Genomic DNA, 16,377 nt, shown 5'->3' with positions numbered 1-16,377 from the left:
TTAATACATGTAGTGTCAGAGCTATGAAATGACACGTTATCCATACAGCATCACAAATATACCGAGCAGCTTAAGAGAATCCAAAGGTAAAGCAAAGTCAAAATTGTGAATCTCTAAAAATTTCAATAAGTAGAAATGGAGCAAGGAAGCGCGTGAAAACTTAAAACATCATGCTTCAAGAAACAGCAGTACAAAACTCACAAAGCTTTGTATAAAAGAGATACTGCATGTGGTAAAGTGCAGAGGGATTTCAGTGGAAACTGTGTGTGTTACAAATATAACAAATGAATAGATCCAGAATCTATTTCCACACCTGCTACTTTAGATTTTCTATTGTCTTTTGAGTGTGCGGCATGTTCGCACTTGATGTGGCCAGAGACTAAATCTCTGTGATGCTGATTTTGTCTCTTGGGCCTAATTGTTTGCAACAAGTAATTAAACATTTTGCTTGGTAGAAATATGTTCCAACATCCAAACATAACCATTTGTTTATAGCCAATTCAATATCAAATGTGTTACATATATCAAATAAAAACACGAAAACCTGATTCATATCATGTACTTTTAGAAACAATTAAAATGCTATATAGTTTTCACATTGGTTAAATTTGGTACAAAAGAAAATCTCAGCCTGATATAAGTATCAATGTCTATGAATACAGACAGACGTTATGCTTTGTGATAAAGTCTGTTTGTTTAGAAACATTTCCCAGGTGAATTTAACTCAAATGTTACAAAATCTATTTTTATACAGAGATGTGAGCTGTATAGCTCAATGCATGTCTATGAGGAGAAGCGGCAACTTAATGGTTTATTGATACCAAGCTTGAACATAAACAAATGCAACGGAATTACATGGGAAAATACACAAAGGGAGAAAAAAAAATCAATGGCAGAGATTTGAAATTAGCTTTGCTTTTAAGGCAGTTGGAACTTTGAAGCATTTTGCAATGGTGAATTCTTGAATATTGAAATACTGGAACCTAACACTTGGACAATACACTGTTCCAATGCATTCATAATGCAAGCAGCAACAGTTCCATATATCTTAGCTCCTCCACCTGGATTAACCTCTGGTTTGCTGGTTCAGAGAGTGGACTGGTTTACTTGGAATGTCATTGCAAGCACTAATTGCTACTTGCATTATAAACCTCATGTTTATTCTACTAAACTTACCTTTACTGTCTGGTTTATCTTGAAGCAAAACTCAGATTACATTAAGTGAGGACATGCTGTTGACTCAGACAGCGTAGAAAATCTGAAATAGATTCTGGATCTGCTAGATTTTATCATGTTGCCTTGGTTAATCCTTTGTATGTTAAAGTTACAATCTTAAATTTCACCAGTATTTTTGCATTTTTCAATTCTCTGTTCTTGAATCATCTTTATTAGTTGACAAATCTGCTAAATATATAGAAATTGCTCTTGGAAAGTGAAAGCTGAACATCAATGGAAAAAGAAAGAAAAATAAATATTTTGAAGCATTTTCTTATTTCAGAAGAATAGATCAGGTTGAGAGGGCTTAGTGAAAAGAAAACTGAATACAATAGGAAAGAATTCAGGTAAAAAGAAACACTAGGTGAATTATAGGTTTATTTTAAATTCTGATTTTTTCGTAATTTTGTTTAAAGTTTTCACAAACAGCTGTACTATGTCAAGGAAAATATTGTTTCACATGACAATATAGTTCCGATTACTTCAACATATACCATAAATGATTGAATAGACCCATAGAATAGTTGCAACACAGGAAGTGGCCCCTTGGTCTGTTGAATCCAAGCTATTTCTCCGCACGTGCAATTCACCTAGTCCTACTTCTTTCCATTTTCTCCATTATCCTGAAGACATTTTCTCTTGGGATATTTATCCAAACACTTCTTGAAAGGCACAACTACATCTACTTTCACCATACTCTCAGGCAGATCATAGAATCATATAGTACAGAAGAGGTCTTTCAACGCATCAAGTCTGTATCAACATAAACTATTGTAAACCTGCTCTACATTACCACTTCTCAGCGCTTGATCTGGAGACTCAAATGTTATGATATTTAAAGTGCTCATTCAAATGCCACAACATTCCAGATCCAAACCATTTATTGTGTAAAAAGCCTTTCCTTGTGATGTTGAAGTAGCAGGAACTGCTGACGCTGGAGAATCTGAGATAACAAGATGCAGAGCTGGATGAACACAGCAGGTCATGCAGCATCAGAGGAGCAGGAAACCTGATGTTGCAGGTCTGGACCCTTTTTTAGAAGCCAGAAACATCAGCTTTCTTGCTCCTCTGAGGCTACTTGGCCTGCTGCATTCATCCAGCTCTATACCTTATTATCCCTTATTTCCTTGTGATGTTGATGCTTTCGTCAATATCTCATGATTCTCAAGCATAACAATGGGAAAAGCATGTCCCTCCTCTGCTACAATCACTCAAGTTGTTAACTGAGGCTTTATCAAATTTTCTTTTAACCTTATCTTTTAACTATTTGAGAGGTCCAGTTTCTCTACTATTGTCATTGTTGAAGCCCCGGATCCATTTGTGAAATCACATATGTCCTTTACATCCTTCTTTAAATGTGGCACCCAAAATTGGATACACTATACAGTTGAAGCCAAATCAGTGGTTTATAAGGGTTCACCATAATCTCCTTGCTTCCATTTAAAGTGTTCAGGGTCCCAGATACTTTATTAACCACTTTTTCAACGTGCCTTGCCACTTTTAATGATTTGTGTGTGTACTGTAGGTCCCTCTGCACCCTCTTTGATGTTGTACTCTATTTTATATTGCCTTATTGAATCCCTACCATTTGGCCATTCGGCCCATCAGGTCGACACTGATCGTCCAAAGAGCCAATCCCATACCTATAACCATACCCATACCCATCCCCCTACCCTTTCCCTATAATCCCACATTTCCCATGGCTAACACACCTAAATTACACATCCCTGAACACTATGGGCAATTTAGTATTGCCTGTCTACCTGACTTGTACATCTTTGGACTATGGGAGGAAATCGGAGCACCTGGTGGGAACCCACGCAGACACAGGGTGAATGCAGAAACTCCACACAAACAGTCACCTGACGATGGAATCGAACCCCGGTCCTTGCCACTGTTAGCCAGCAGTTTTAACCACTGTGCCACCCATCCTCTTTCTTCCTGCCAAAATTTACATCAGAAATATAGACATAGAAAACAGGTGCTGAAGTAGGTCATTCGGCCTTTCAATCCTGTACAACCAAACAATACAATCATGGCTAATCATGCAATCTCAGTATGCCATTCCGAGCCTCTCCCTGTATCACTCTTCTCTGCTTGGCTGAGCTCGTCCTCACCCTCAACAACTTCTCTTTTAACTCCTTTCATTTTCTTCAGCTAAGAGGGATGGCCATGGGTACCCACATGCACCCCTTGTTATGCCTATCTCTTTGTGGGGTACATGGAACATTCCTTGTTCCAGTCCTATTCCGGCCCTCACCCACAACTCTTTCTCCAATATATTGGAATCATTGGTGCTGCTTCCCTCTCCTGTCTGGAATTGGAAAACTTCATCAATTTTGCTTCCAATTTCCACCCTGTCTCACTTTCACTTGGTCTATCTCTGACTCCTCCCTCCCCTTCCTCGACGTCTCTGCTTCCATTTCTGGGTAAAGACTGGCCACTATTTTCCATTATAAACCCACTGACTCCCACAGCTACCTGGACTATACATCCTCACACCCTGCTTCCTGTAAAGACTCCATCCCATTCGCTCAGTTCCTCCGTCTTCATCACACATGTTCAAGTGAGGCCAACTTTGACAAGGGGAAACATTCACCTTCGTCCTCAACCAAGGACTCCCCAGCTCCATTGTCGATAGGGCCCTCAACCCGGTCCAAACCATCTCCTGCACTTCCGCCCTCACCCCATCTCTTCCCTCCCACAACAGTGATAGGGCTCCACTTGTCCTTACCTACCATCCCACCAGCAACCCCGTCCAGAAGATCATCAGATGTCATTTCTGCCACCTCCAGCAAGATGCCACGTCCAGACACATATTCCCCACCTCTCCCCTCCATTGTTCACCTTCCGCAGGAACCTTTCCCTCCAGGACACCTTGGTCCACTCTTTCTTCACCCACAACAAACCCCTCCCCTGCAACTGGCGAAGGTGCAATATTTCCCTACCTCCTCCATGCTCACCATCCAAGGGCCCAAACATACCGTCCAGGTGAAGCAACACTTCACCTGCACTTCCTAGAATCTAGTCTACTTCATTTGCTGCTCACTGTGCGGTTTCCTCAACAATGGGAAACAAAGCGTCAACTGGGTGACCGCTTTGCGCAACATCTACGTGCTGCTCGCAAAAAACATCCTGAGCTACCTGTTGCCTGCCACTTTAACACATCACTCTGTTGCCAGGACAACATCAGTGTCTCTGACTTGTTGCAGTGTTCCAGCAAAGCTAAGCAGAAGTGGAAGAACACCTCATTTTCTGCTTGGGAACCCTGCAGCCCTCTGGACTCAACATCAGGTTCAATAATTTTAGGGCCTAAACTCTCCCATGTCCTAGCCCCCTATCCCACACACCAGGCCTTGTTATCACATAGCCTGCCACTACACACTACTTATTGTTAGTCACTAACAGTCCCCATTAACAACTATTCACCCTCCTAGCCAGATCGTTATCAACTTCCTCTGTCTAGCCAACTGCTCTTTTCTCTCTCTTCGGGCTCTATCCTATCGTGTACTCCCTCTCCCATCACCATCCTATATTCTGCATATAAAATAAAGTTTTCACAGCTATCATCAGTTCTGAGGAAAGGTCACTGGACCCAAAACATGAATTCTGATTTTTCTTTCAGATGATGCCAGACCTGCTGAGTTTTTCCAGCAACTTCTGTTCCTGAGTTACAGCATCCACAGTTCTTTCTGATTTTATTAGGAATATTCGTCCTGCATCTCGCTTGTCTAGTCCCATTAGGATTTTATGTTTCCATGAGATCCCACCCTCATTCTTCTAAATTCCAGCGAATATAAACCCAGTTGATCCAGTCTTTCCTCATGTCAATCTTACCATCCCAGGAATCAATCTGGTGAACATTCACTGGACTGTCTCAATAGCAAGAATGTCCTTACTCAGACTAGAGACCAAAACATGGTAGTTCACTGGATTAAACTTCATTGCAAAATACCAACTGTTCAACCAATCTGCCTACATCCTGTTGAAGTCTTTTACTACTCTCCCAGTTCTCAGCACTTCCAACTTTTGAGGCATCTGTAAAGGTTGAAGTTATGTCCTGCATACCGAAGTTTAGATCATTAATACAGATCAAAAAAAGCTGTCGTCTTAATATTGAACCCATGAGGCCATATAGACCAAAACAAAATTATCACTACAGTGTTTCTGATCATTACCTTTGTACCAGGTAGACATTGTCATTTGATTTCATGAGTTTTAATTACACTGACAAGTCCATAATGTGGTACTTCATAAAATGCCTTGTTAAAGTCCGTGCGTGCAAAATTCCCACTGACTCAATTTCACTCAATTCCACATTAAATGATCAAAAACTGAAGCTCGTGAAGTATAATATATCCATAACAAATCCATGATGAGAGATAATGGGAACTGCAGATGCTGGAGAATCCAAGATAACAAAGTGTGGAGCTGGATGAACACAGCAGGCCAAGCAGCATCCAGCTTTTGTGCTCCCGAGATGCTGCTTGGCCTGCTGAGTTCATCCAGCTCCACACTTTGTTATCATAACAAATCCATGCTAGCTTTCCTTAATCTGATCTGTATTTTCTCAAGAGAATGTTAACTTCATCCCGCAAAATGAACTGGCTTGGTGTTGCTGGACTTATTGTTATACTTTTTATTGAATGTGATCATAACATTTGTGATTTCTAGTCCTCTGTTACCACCTGAGATGAAGGAAGATTGGCAAATTATGGTCAGTGCTGCCCCAGTTTCTACTCACTCTTCCTTCAGTATCCGCTGTAGCACTGGATTCAGTTTCAGTGGCTTAAGTACAGGCAATCTTTCTAAATCACTAATTTCTATCAACATTTAACCCGTCCAATGGTTCAACTACCCATTTCTTCAGTATGACTTGGGCGGCATCCATTTTTAATGCAAAGATGCAAAGTACTCACTTAATACCTCTGTTACTTCCTCAGTTCAAATTTCATGCTTGATACCTAATAAGCCCTACTACTCCTTTTATCACCCTTTCATGATTTATACGCTCATATTAGCTTCCAGTCTCTGCTCAGCCTCGGAGATAACAAGGTGTGGAGCTGGTTGAACACAGCAGGACAAGCAGCATCTTAGGAGCAGGAAAGCTGATGTTTCGGGCCTAGACTCTTCATCAGAAATGGGGAAGGGGAAGAGGGTTCTGAAATAAAAAGGGAGAGAGGGGGAGGCGGATTGAAGATGGACAGAGGAGAAGATAGGTGGAGAGGTTCAGACAAGTTAAAGAGATGGGGATGGAGCCAGTAAACGTGAGTGTAGGTGGGGAGGTAGGGAGGACATAGGTCAGTCCAGGGAGCGGGATGAGGTTAGTAGGTAGGAAATGGGAGTGCGGCCTGAGGTGGAGGAGGGGATAGGGGAGAAGAACAACCGGTTAGAGAGGCGGGGACAAGCTGGGCTGGTTTTGGGATGTGGTGGGGGAGGGGAGATTTTGAAGCTTGTGAAATCCACATTGATACCATTGCGCTGCAGGGTTCCCAAGCGGAATACAAGTTGCTGTTCCTGCAACCTTTGGGTGCCATCATTGTGGCACTGCAGGAGGCCTATGATGGACATGTCATCTAAAGAATGGGAGGGGGAGTTGAAATGGTTTGCGACTGGGAGGTGCAGTAATTTATTGCAAACCGAGCGTAGGTGTTCTGCAAAGCAGTCCCCAAGCCTCCGCTTGGTTTCTCCGATGAAGAGGAGGCCAGAACAGGTACAGTGGATACAGAATACCACCTTAGCGGATGTGCAGGTGAACATCTGCTTGATGTGGAAAGTCTTCTTGGGGCCGGGGGGGGGTGAGGGAAGAGGTGTCGGGGCAGGTGTAGCACTTATTGTGGTTCAAAATACCCCGCCTCTTTAACTTGTCTGTCTCCTCTCCACCTATCTTCTCCTCTATCCATCTTCGATCCACCTCCCCCTCTCTCCCTATTTATTTCAGAACCCTCTTCCCCTCCCCCATTTCTGAAGAAGGATCTCAGGCCAAAACGTCAGCTTTCTTGCTCCTAATGTGCTGCTTGTCCTGCTGTGTTTATCCAGCTCCACACCATGTTATCTCGGATTCTCCAGCATCTGCAGTTCCTATTATCTCTTCTCAGTCTCGGTTCATTTTTAAACTTTCCCAATGAATTTATTATATTCAACATTGTTCTCACTTGCATCTGCCGTATACACTCATTTCATCCAGATATATAGGTGCAGTGGCAGGGCATTTGGTCCATAGAATCTGCTCTGCTATTCACTGAGATCATGGCTGATCTGATTATCAGCAACTCAATTTTTCTGCCTTTCCCTCATAACCCTTGATCATCTTACTGATTAAAACAAACATTGCCTCTCTCAGACTCGGAGATACTTAATGACTCAACCTCTATAGATTCCTCAGTAAAGAATCCCACAGATTCCGCCTCTTTCCAGTTTAAAACGGGTGACTCTTTGAGCAACCCAACCTACTCAATGTCGTCTCTTAAATAAGTCCCAACTTACTCAGAATCAATCTAATAAATCTTCTCTGGACTGTCTCCATTGCTGATTTTTTGGTAAGGAGCCAAAAAATGGGTATATTAGATCTGGTCTTATGAGCACCTGGTAATGTTTTGGCATGAACACTCTATTTTCATTCCACGTTCCTTGAATTAAAGATCAACTGTCCACTTGGCTTCCCTATTACAAACTGAAATTGGATGCTAGATTTTTATGATTCATACATAATGACACGCAAATCTCTCTTGTATTCTTCTCGCCAAAACGCATAACCTGACATCATATTCCATGTTCTAAATTTTCACCCACTCACTCAATCCATCTATATCCTTCTGTAGACTCAGTATTTTTAAGAATTACCTTCCCACCTCTTTTTGCGTCATCTGCAAAGCAATGATAGTACATTCACTTCCATCATCCAAATCACTAATAAAAATTGTAAATACCTGTGGACTCAACACTGATCCCTGTGGCACTCCACTTGCTACAGTTACCATCCTGAAAATGACTGCCTTATGTCAACTCTGTCTTCTATTAGCCAGTCGTCTATGCATGCTAATATACAATCTAAGCACCATAGAGTCTTATCTTAATAAGTAGCCTTGTGTGATACCTGATCCAAAACCTTTTGGAAATTCACATATATTTTATCCACTGGTTTCCCTTTATCCGACTTGTCCTTGTTTCCTCAAAGCACAATAATATGTTTGTTAGGTTTGATTTCACTTTCTGAAGCTATGTTGACTCTACTTGATTATGTTATGTATTTCTAAATGTTCTACTATTCTTTACCATGTATTGTAGTAGTTTTCAAATGTTAAGTTAATTGATATATAGTTACCACTGTATTTCATCTTCCCGCTTTTTATGAATCAGGGTATTACACCAACAGTTTTTCAATTCTCTGGCACTTTCCTAGAATTGAATAATTCTAGAAAGATTACGATCAAGGCATCCACTTTTTCTGTAACTGCTGCCTGTTAAATCCTAGGATGCACTCATCAGATCCAGGGGACCTAGTGGCCTTGAACCACGTTAGTTTCCCTCATATCTTCTTCCTCTAGTGATAATTATTGCATTTATTTACTCCCCCCTTGTTAGTCCTGTGATTGCTTAGTTTTTTTGGAGGGTTATTAGAGTCCCCTAGAAGAGTTTATTCTCTTATCTCTTATTATCCAGGGAGCTCAACCTTTGTTTGTTCTACCTGCCCTCTTGTGGGAATGCAACCTGACTGTACAAGAATTATCAAGCTTTCAAGTTATATTTTGTTTTACCTACCAAAATTTGATCTGTGTGTGCCAGATCTGATCTTACCCAATTGAAAGTGGCCTTCCTTTAATTAGTTAATTTTTTCTTGGCCACATTCTTCCCATGGCTAACCTAAATCCTATGACGCTGTAATCATTGCCCAACAACTGTTCCCAAATTGCAGAGGTTTTCAAAATCACAAGACTAGACACATTAAATAATGAAAAAGATTTCATTGGTGGAAATATCAAATAAAGAAGGGCTGAAAATTTAAGGTTATTGGCAAAAGCAGCAATAGCCACTTGAGGATATTCTTTTCACGCAGTGAGTTGTTCAGATCCGAAATACGCTGCCTGATATTGTGGTGAGGAAACTTCAATCAAGCAATTTAAGAGGAAATTGGATTATTATCTGAAAAAGAACACACAGAGCCATGAGAAGGTGAGTGAATAGCAATGGATGATTGCTTCTTTGGAGAACCAGCACAAAGACAACAGCATAGCATCCTGTGTGCTGTAACCAATCTGTTATTCTGTGACATTTGATCCACTTGACTTACCCATTCTCTACAGCCAGATCCAATTTTTTAAAAAAACTAAAATTTAATACCTTAAAAGCAACACAATTTGATATTACAGAACTAAATTGATATTTGGCCTATAAGGGACTTACCAGAGTTCCAAATCCAAGGGTCCAAAAATGTTCATTCCTCACTTCGAGAACACCATCCAGAGTGGAGACCTAAAAAAAGGACATTCAACTATTCACATGCACAGTAATGATTAGATTAGATTCCCTACAGTGTGGAAACCGCCCCTTGAAGCATCCCACCCAGACCCATCCCCCTATAACCCACACACCCCTGAACACTACGCGCAATTTAGCATGGCCAATCCACCTAACCTGCACATCTTTGGACTGTGGGAGGAAACCAGAGCACCCAGAGGAAACCCACGCAGACACAGGGAGAATGTGCAAACTCCACACAGACAGTCACCTGAGGCAGGAATCAAACCTGGCGCTGTGAGGCTGCAGTGCTAACCATTGAGCCACCGTGCCGCCCCCAAATGTTTCAAGTTTATTTACAGACATTTGTAAGCAACAAACAGAAACAACATCTGATTATCTTAACAATCCGCTGTAGCATTTGACAACTTACTTGCACATAAAAGCATACAAAAATGCTTTCTGGTTGGCAAACAGCACATTATACACGTGCATGTTAAACTGCCTTTTTATTTCACGTAACAATTCCAAAGTATTCATGCTGGATATTGGGGCAAAATAAAGCTGGAAGCCAATGTGCTTCCTTTCCTGCTTGCTTTGTGTTGTCACAGTTTCACCATTAGCTAGGGGTGCAGCGTGTGGTCCTACAGTCTTACAGCTCAACTCACTTGAGGCAGAGGCACATTGTCACAGGACACAACATCCTGCCATCATATCCATCATCAAGGACCAACATATTATCACCAATCCAGATGCAGCAAATTGAACTTGAAGTTTGAATTAAATTCAAAACCACATGGCTGAGAGCCAAGTGCAGTTACTAACATGTCCCCAGTGAATCAACGTTTATAATTCAATGCTATCTGAGAATCTGGCATTCAGTACTTTTTCTTTCACTAATACTTATGGGATTTTAACAGAACTTCAATGTCTAGATGGTGGGGGGGGGGGGGGAACACATGTTGGTGACCTCTAAATGCCACCCCCTACCCTTGCCGTCCAACAAATGACAAAATGACTTGACTTCTTGATGCTGGATCCCCAGGAATAGGCCTTGACTGAGACCTGACACTGAGTAAAATATTGTGATCAGAGACAATGGGAACTGCAGATGCTGGAGAATCCAAGATAACAAAGTGTGAAGCTGGATGAACACAGCAGGCCAAGCAGCAGCTTAGGAGCACAAAAGCTGATGTTTCGGGCCTAGACCCTTCATCAGAGAGGGGGATGGGGAGAGGGGGGAGGCAGACCAAAGATGGATAGAGGAGAAGATAAGTGGAGAGGAGAGTATAGATGAGGAGGGGATAGATCAGTCCGGGGAGAACGGACAGGTCAAGGAGACAGGATGAGGTTGGGAGGTGGGAAATGGAGGTGCGCCTTGAGGTGGGAGGAGGGGATAGGTGAGAGGAAGAACAGGTTAGGGAGGCGGGGACGAGCTGGGTTGGTTTGGTGATGCAGTGGAGGAGGGGGAGATTTTGAAGCTTGTGAAGTCCACATTGATACCATTGGGCTGCAGGGTTCCCAAGCGGAATAGGAGTTGCTGTTCCTGCAACCTTCAGGTGGCATCATTATGGCACTGCAGGAGGCCCATGATGGACATGTCGTCTGAGGAACGGGAGGGGGAGTTAAAATGGTTTGCGACTGGGAGGTGCAGTTGTTTATTGCGAACCGAGCGGACGTGTTCTGCAAAGCCGCCCCCAAGCCTCTGCTTGGTTTCCCCAATGTAGAGGTAGCCACACCGGGTACAGTGGATACTGTATACTACATTGGCAGATGTGCAGGTGAACACCTGCTTAATATGGAAAGTCATCTTGGGGCCTGGGATGGGGGTGAGGGAGGTGGTGTGGGGGCAAGTATAGCACTTCCTGCGGATGCAGGGGAAGGTGCCAGGTGTGGAGGGGTTGGAGGGCAGTGTGGAGCAGACAAGGGAGTCGTGGGGAGAGTGGTCTCTCCGGAAGGCAGACAAGGGTGGGGATGGAAAAATGTCTTGGGTGGAGGGGTCGGATTGTAGATAGCAGAAGTGTTGGAGGATGATGCATTGTATCTGGAGGTTGGTGGGTGGTATGCCAGGACGAGGGGGATTCTCTTAGGGTGATTATTGCGGGGGCAGGGTGTGAGGGATGTGTTGCGGGAAGTGCGGGAGATACGGTCAAGGGCGTTCTCGACCACTGCCGGGGGGGGAGGGGGGCGCGAAGGAATTGTGAAGAGGAGATGTAATTTTTGCAGGGGGTGGGTGGGAGGAGGTGTATTCTAGGTAGCTTGGGAACCCTGCAGCCCAAATGGTATCAATGTGGACTTCACAACCTTCAAAATCTCCCCCTCCCCCACTGCATCCCAGAACCAGCCCAGCTTGTTCCCTCACCCCACTGCATCACCAAACCAGCTCATCTCATCCCTGCCTCCCTAACCTGTTCTTCCTCTCACCCATCCCTTCCTCCCACCTCAAACCGCACCTCCATTTCCCACCTACCAACATCGTCCTGCCTCCTTGACCTGTCCATTCTCCCCAGACTGACCTATCCCCTCCCCACCTATACTCTCCTCTCCAACTATCTTCTCCTCTATCCATCTTCGGTCTGCTTCCCCCTCTCTCTCTCTATTAAATTTCAGAATCCTCTCCCCATCCTCCTCCCTGAAGAAGGGTCTAGGCCCGAAACGTCAGCTTTTGTGCTCCTGAGGTGCTGCTTGACCTGCTGTGTTCATCCAGCTACACACTGAGTAAAATATTGTATGTTCTCCAACAACCGACATTGCTAGTCTTACTAATTTAAGTCAACATCTTGACGAACACTTTGTGTTTACATATTATTTTTCATGTCCCCAGGATATTCTAAAACACATGACAGAAAATGAAGTACTTTTGCAGTGTTGAAAGTGTCTCTTCATATCAATTATAGAGAGTTAACATGCAGGCACTGCAAAAAGTTGGAGGAGAAATAGTACACATTCCTATTCACAATCCACACGTTCATGTGATGTCCAGATCACATGAAAGTGTACTAAAATATGGATAAAATGTTACTCTAGTTTTTAAGTTGTCTGGTAATAATTCATACCTCTCTTAAAAGTTTGTCCAGTTGTCCAATCACATGTGAAGGTGTTGTCTGTTTTAAAAAAAAGTCAAATGTATTTCTAGAAAATTGGCAGCATTCTCAATTATGAATATTTATACATGAAATATGTTTATTCACAAAATGAACTGTTTTGCCTCCCCTCATTTTAAGCCCCTTGATACTGGCTATACCATTCTCAAATTCTATAAGTGAAACCCAATGAAAGAAAAAAAAGTAAGCCTTTGCTATTGTATGATTCAATTCTTGTATAAATACTCTTAATTCATCACTTGAAAGTTGTTTCCATATTGACTAAGAACAATGTCAGACCTGTTTCATCACTGTTACAGCATTTAAAAATTCTGTTGAAAAATAATCTAGGTTTGTTGGAAAAAGAAAGTAAATTCAAGTCGACATCATATAACAATTTTCTGCATTGAATAATGCCTTCACGAGATCCTATTTACACAAAAAATTGCTCTGTAGTCACATGAGAACTTAACATGCCTAATATTTTGCATGCCTGAAGTCTTACCAAGAACTTGATTTGCAGATGACCATAGAATGAATTGTTATTTTCCAAGGTTGGACACGAGGTAAGAAGATTCCTACCTGAAGCAGAACCTTTCCACTGTAGACACTCATAGGATACATGGTACCAAATGTCATAACTGCAATGGCTATAGCTGAGGCTGTGTCCACAGCAAAATAATTACTGAAAACAGAGACAAAATAACTGCTGTTCAATAGGTCATAATACAATTCTTATAGCTAGTTAAATATCAAATGCAGTTGATATTTTATTATCTCACACAGATAAATGCAAGGCGATGTACTTTCGTCAGTTCATGACCCAGACTTTAGAAAGTAAGGTTGGCAATTTTCTCTCTCTGAAGATGGCAAGGGAAAATAATGGGATGGGTTAGCCCTAGAGTGAAACTCATCCTCTTCTGACCACCTGAGTAACTAAGAGCTAGATGAGGAGGTCCAATCAGGACTTTCTGTACTTGTTAAAGCTCTTAAACTATTCAATAAATTGCCACTTAAGATGTGTCATCTGGCACCTCCCCAAATGTTTGCCTCCCTGAGGGTGAGAAAGGTGGCTAGTTTGCCAATCTGTCTGTTGGGGTGGGGCAGCGAGCATGGAGCTGACCTCTAAATGCCACCCCTACTGTTGCCTCCCAACCTCCTTCACTCTATCAGATGAAAAAAAATGACTGACCTTCTGGATCTCAAGGAAATTGACCTTGACTGGAGGAGTTTTGGACCCAGAAGCTGCCTGCCTCTGATTGGTCAGCAGCTCTGCAGACTCAGGTTGATAGTGCTGAAGTCTATGATAGGGTGAGAAACTCATCCTTCCTCACCGGTGAGCTCTTAATGAGCTGATTTGTAGATGATTGGATGATTTACCTTTGTCGTTGAGGTGGTATGTTAGTCACCATCTAGAATGCAGAATCTCAGAATTATAGCAGCATAGGATGGTGACATTCAAACAAGTGCATTTGTACTGGCTCTCAATGAGCAACTGAGCCTGTGTAATTCCCCTACCTCCTTCCTGTAATCTTTCACATTATCCCTTTTCAAATAAAAGCATAATTCCCTTCTGATGCCTTGATTGAGCCTTTGTCCAACAAACACTGAGACATCACATGACATACTAACCTCAACCACTGATACACACCTGGCCCCAGTTAGAAAAAAAAAATGGAAAAATTTTGTTCTAAGAAATTGGCAGGTAAATGAGCAAAGGGATCCAGGGATACAACTGAATAAACATATCAGCAAGATTACAGGTCAGTACATTAATTAGAAATTTTAACAAAACACTCGAATATCTGTGGGTATACAGAAACATAGAAACTAGGAGCAGCAATAGGCCATTCAGCCTTTTGAGTCTGTTCCACCATTCAAAATGATCATGGCTGGTCATCTAACTCAGTACTCTGTTCTTACTTTCTCCCCATATGGCTTTTAATCCCTTTAGCCCTAAGACTCCTTCTTGAAGACAGTGTTTTGACCTCAATGCTTTCTGTAACTGAGAATTCCACAGGATCACCGCTCTCTGGGTGAAAACTTTCTCCTCAGCTCAGTCCTAAATGACCTACCCAACATCCTTAAACTTTGACCCCTGGGTTTGGACCTATTAAATATAGATGGGGTTAGGTCTTTAATTCAAAAGTAGTGAAGATATGTGAAACATGAAGAGGATCTAAAAAGGACACAAAAAGAACCACTGCAAACATTTATAAGGATGGTTGCAGAACTGGGAGAATTTAGCTTTTTGGAAAGATTTAAAAGATTACAGCATTTTGTCATTAAGAAAAGGACAACTTAGAGGTGACATGATGAAGCCTCAAAAGTTATGAACGAGGTGAGCAAAAGACAGAAATAGACTCTTTCAAATTGTAGAATAATTCAAAACTAGGAGAAGTCAATGCAAGATAAAATTCCAAAAGTAAAATAGAAATTTCTAAAATTTACTCGAGTGGCTGGAACGTAGAATTCACTGTCACAGATGTCGGTGAAACAAACAGATTAGATAAACACTAGATGAGCATGTGAAAGAAAAGGAATTAGAAAACTTAGCTGAACGGCTAAGGTGAGGTGGATGGAACAGTAGGAGATTTGTGTGAAGTATAAACATCAGCACAAACTATTTGTGCTGTGTATCCCATGTAACATAGAATATCTGAACACAGGAGTTAAAGGAGATTAGAGTTTGGGAGGAGGCAAAAGCATAGGTTACTACAGAGTTTCAAATTTACAACTGGCTAGAGTATCAAGTTGGTCAACAAAGGCATAAGTGAAGGCAAATATGACGGAAGAGTGCACAGATGAGCTTTGGATAAATTGGAGTTTACAGGAAGTGGAGGATGCCAAGCCAGCATTTGGTTAATGGGGCCAAAAATATGAATAAGAGTTTTAACAACAGATGGCTTTGACTACGGAGACACTAAAACTGAAACAGAAGTGGGAAATGTTGTGGAGGTGAAAATGAGCAATCTTGGTGATTAATAAAAATCCAGGCTTGAAGCTGGATTTAGAACTGATCAAACTGTCAAAGTTTTATATTGTTTGGTTCACTCTAAGAAAATGGTTGGGAAAGAGGAAATGGTCAATGGCAAAGGAACAGAGCTTTTGACACAGGCCACAAATAAAGATTTCAGTCCTCTTGATGTTTGGCTGTAAAGATTTAATCAAATGATGCTGTTTTATTCATTTATGAGACATGGATGCTGCTGGCTGCCAGAATTTATTGCCCATCCCTAGTTGCCCTTGAGGTAGTGGTGGTGAGCTGCCTTCTTGAACCACTGCAGCCCATTTGACCATAATGCCCTTAGGGAAGGAATTCCAAGAATTTGACCCAGCAGCAGTGAAAGAATGGTGATATATTTTCAAGTTAGGATGGTTAGTGGCTTGCAGGGACACTTGCATGTGGTGGTGTTCCTATGTATTGGCTGCTCTTGTCATTCTACATGGGAGTGAGTGTGGGTTGAAAGGTCCTGTCTAAGGATCTTCAGTGAACTTCAGCTGTACATCTCGTAGAGAGTACACGCTACCATGACTGGGTGTCAGTGGAGGAAGTGGATGTGGGAGCACTACATTTGTCCTGGGGGTGTCAATCTTCTTGAGTGTTTTTAGAGCGGTACCC

At 42.1% G+C, this 16,377-nt stretch overlaps 1 protein-coding gene across 3 annotated transcripts in view; it reads right to left on the bottom strand.

Annotated features, from left to right (window-relative positions):
• slc30a6 (solute carrier family 30 member 6) overlaps positions 1 to 16,377 on the bottom strand; it is a 155,335-nt gene that overhangs the window by 38,183 nt on the left and 100,775 nt on the right. For all 3 annotated transcript variants that reach the window (XM_048536336.2, XM_048536337.2, XM_048536339.2), the window contains 3 exons: positions 13,338 to 13,440; positions 12,729 to 12,776; positions 9,619 to 9,687 (listed from right to left, as the gene is read on the bottom strand). In XM_048536336.2, coding sequence (XP_048392293.1) covers positions 9,619 to 9,687; positions 12,729 to 12,776; positions 13,338 to 13,440 — 220 coding nt within the window. The remainder of the gene's footprint in view (positions 1 to 9,618; positions 9,688 to 12,728; positions 12,777 to 13,337; positions 13,441 to 16,377) is intronic.

Source organism: Stegostoma tigrinum, chromosome 9, assembly GCF_030684315.1.
Source record: "Stegostoma tigrinum isolate sSteTig4 chromosome 9, sSteTig4.hap1, whole genome shotgun sequence".
NCBI lineage: Eukaryota > Metazoa > Chordata > Chondrichthyes > Orectolobiformes > Stegostomatidae > Stegostoma > Stegostoma tigrinum.
Note: the sequence above shows the minus strand (reverse complement) of the source record. Positions and strands in the feature narration are given on the sequence as shown.